The sequence below is a fragment of the Protomyctophum parallelum genome (assembly GCF_964188405.1).
Source record: "Protomyctophum parallelum genome assembly, chromosome: 8".
NCBI lineage: Eukaryota > Metazoa > Chordata > Actinopteri > Myctophiformes > Myctophidae > Protomyctophum > Protomyctophum parallelum.
The window spans coordinates 53,476,039-53,478,800 of record NC_139703.1 but is presented as its reverse complement, the minus strand read 5'-3'; the positions used below and the strand labels follow the sequence as shown (position 1 = coordinate 53,478,800).

At 47.7% G+C, this 2,762-nt stretch overlaps 1 protein-coding gene across 1 annotated transcript in view; it reads right to left on the bottom strand.

The window, feature by feature from the left end:
* Positions 1-806, bottom strand: part of LOC310863085 (isotocin receptor-like) — a gene marked incomplete at both ends in the record, with an annotated part of 23,225 nt that extends 22,419 nt beyond the window's left edge. The window contains one exon of the mRNA XM_083771208.1: positions 1-806. This exon is cut by the window's left edge and continues 164 nt beyond it. Within this exon, the coding sequence (XP_083627334.1) occupies positions 1-806 (806 nt within the window).
* Between the last annotated feature and the right edge of the window lie 1,956 nt (positions 807-2,762).

The window sequence follows — 2,762 nt, the reverse complement described above, 5'->3', positions numbered from 1 at the left end:
TTCATGGTCGCCCTCGGAGTGAGAGACATGTTGCACCTTTTCGTCTTCAACTTAAAGTTCTGCCATATTTTAAAACTAATCAAGCCGTAACAAAAGGTCAAAATCACCACGGGGAAGACGTAGATCGTGAGGCTCATCCACGTGACGTACACCTTGGCGCCCCACGGCTGCACGAAGTCCCCCCAGCAGTCGTAAACGCCGTTCCCGACGTCCCGCAGCGAGAAGATGTACACCTGTGGCGTGCTGAAGACCAAGCTGAGCGTCCACGAGGTGACCACGTAGTGACGGTCCTTCCTCTTGTGCAGGGAGCGCAGCGGCTGGCAGATGGCCAGGCAGCGGTCTATGGACATCAGCACCAGCATGTAGGTGGACGCGAACATCCCCACCACCTGCAGGTACTTGACCAGCCGGCACAGCAGGTCGGGGCCGTAGAACCGGAAGGTGATGTCCCAGACCAGCTGCGGCAGCACCTGGAACACGGCCACCACCAGGTCCGCGATGCTCAGGTGCTTCATGAAGTAGTACATCCTGGACTGGCCGTGCTTGCTCTTCTGGATGGCCAGCAGGACGCACAGGTTTCCGACCAGCGCGAGGATGAGCACCACCACCAGCACCGTCACCTCCACCTTGGCCACCTCCTCGTTGCGCTTCAGGGGATTCGCCGTCTTGTTGCCGCCGCCGCTGTAATCCGTCCCGTTGTTCACACCACCACAACTCGCGTTGGTCCACGAGTCGCTGATCGCCGCCGCACGGCAGAGACTCTGCAGCTGCCGCCGTTCGCCTGCCGCGTCCTGCTCCTCCTCCATCGCGCGTAAAATGCGCCACTTAGGGGCGCAATATTTAAGCAAGCAGGCCCGTCTGGTGATGTGTTGTGATTTATATACCCTGCAGGTTACATTCTGTCGTTTTGTGGAACAATCCGTCTGGGAAAGGAAGACATTGGCAAGAAAGCTATACATTATTGTCAAATTGAGCAAATTCTTAGCCTACAAATTAGGCCTATATAACAATACAAATACAGTTTCAGTATTTCAGCAGTTTTTCTTGACTAACTATAACTTACCGTTACAGACAAAAGGCTTTAGTTTGTTCCACTACTTTACAGAGACCTGCTGCACTGCAGCCTGCATTGTGGTGGGCGTGTGGCGCATGTTGCTCAAGCAGTTAACCTAGTGCCCTCCCTCTTTCTGCAAAGCACATCCTCCTCCTCCTTTTCCCTCTGAAACATCACCGGAGTACAGTACGGGGGTACAGTCACATCCTCCTCCTTTTCCCTCTGAAACATCCTACTGTACAGGGGTACAGTCACATCCTCCTCCTCCTTTTCCCTCTGAAACATCACCGGTTTACTGTACGGGGGTACAGTCACATCCTCCTCCTCCTTTTCCCTCTGAAACATCACCGGTTTACTGTACGGGGGTACAGTCACATCCTCCTCCTCCTTTTCCCTCTGGAACATCACCGGTTTACTGTACGGGGGTACAGTCACATTTAACTACATAGAAGTGTCTATTTGTACGTCTCTAAATGTTTTGATGAATTGAACAATGTGGACCCTGTTGTAAACAAGTGTAATGCTTAATTGGGTCGTCCACTCACAGTTAACAGTCTCTGTATTGAGTTTGTGCTTAAAATGTACTGTAAATTCTACAAACTGTTAATAAATATTTAAATCAATCAATCAATCAATCAATCAATCAATCCTCCTCCTCCTTGTTTTCCCTCTGAAACGTCACCGGAGTACAGTATGGGGGTACAGTATGGGGGTACAGTATGTAAGTGCAGTGGTATTGTTTTGTTGTCTGTATTTTTTTTAAAGAAAAAAAAATCTAGATCTGACCTTGTAGTTATATTAAAATTGCAGATCTACAAGGTCACCGCATTGTGAGCTTTGGTTATTTTCAAATGTAGTGGTTGAACATAATGTTGATGCTATTAGCTATAATATAATAGCAATATCGTGCTTTAAACTGAGGCTCTGGAATAGCCTTCCTCTTCACATCAGATCCGCTTTTTGATTGATTGATTGAAATATTTATTAACAGTTTGTAGAATTGACACTACATTTCAAGCACAAACTCAATACAGAGACTGTTAACTGTGAGTGGACGACCCAATTAAGCATTACACTTGTTTACAAGGGTCCACATTGTTCAATTCATCAAAACATTTAGAGACGTACAAATAGACACTTCTATGTAGTTAAAGAACAGAACAGGAATTCATCATAAAGGAAGCAAAAAGGGAAAAGATACATATACAGTGAGGGGAAAGGGGGGGGGGGGGGGATTCAGATTTTACGGGAGCCAGTTTTGAATTTCTGCCGTCCGTAGGTGCCCTTTGAGAGCGGTTTTGAAGGAGTCAAGGGATTCACATGTCTTAATGACTGTTGGTAGGGCGTTCCACATATTGGTGGAATAGGAGCGAAAATAATTTAGTCCCTTGTTTGTGCCGAATCTGGGTTGTACATGGTTTGTTGCACTCCCTCTGGTGTTGTGGGTGTGGACTTCGTTTACATTAAGGAAGTATCTAGACAGGTACATGGGTATCTTGGTGGTGTATCGAATCTTGTGGACCAGACCCATTGCAAGATGCTGTACTCTGTTGTCAACCCTAAGCCATTCCAGCCTGTCAAAGTGGGCAGGGGTGAGGTGGGTTCGGAAGGTGAGGTAGGAGCCTGACCAGTTTGTTTTGGGAGGTCTGGAGCCTTGTTTTAACCCATTCTGGGCGGGAACCCCTTTTGGTGTTAGCATTGTGTTGTG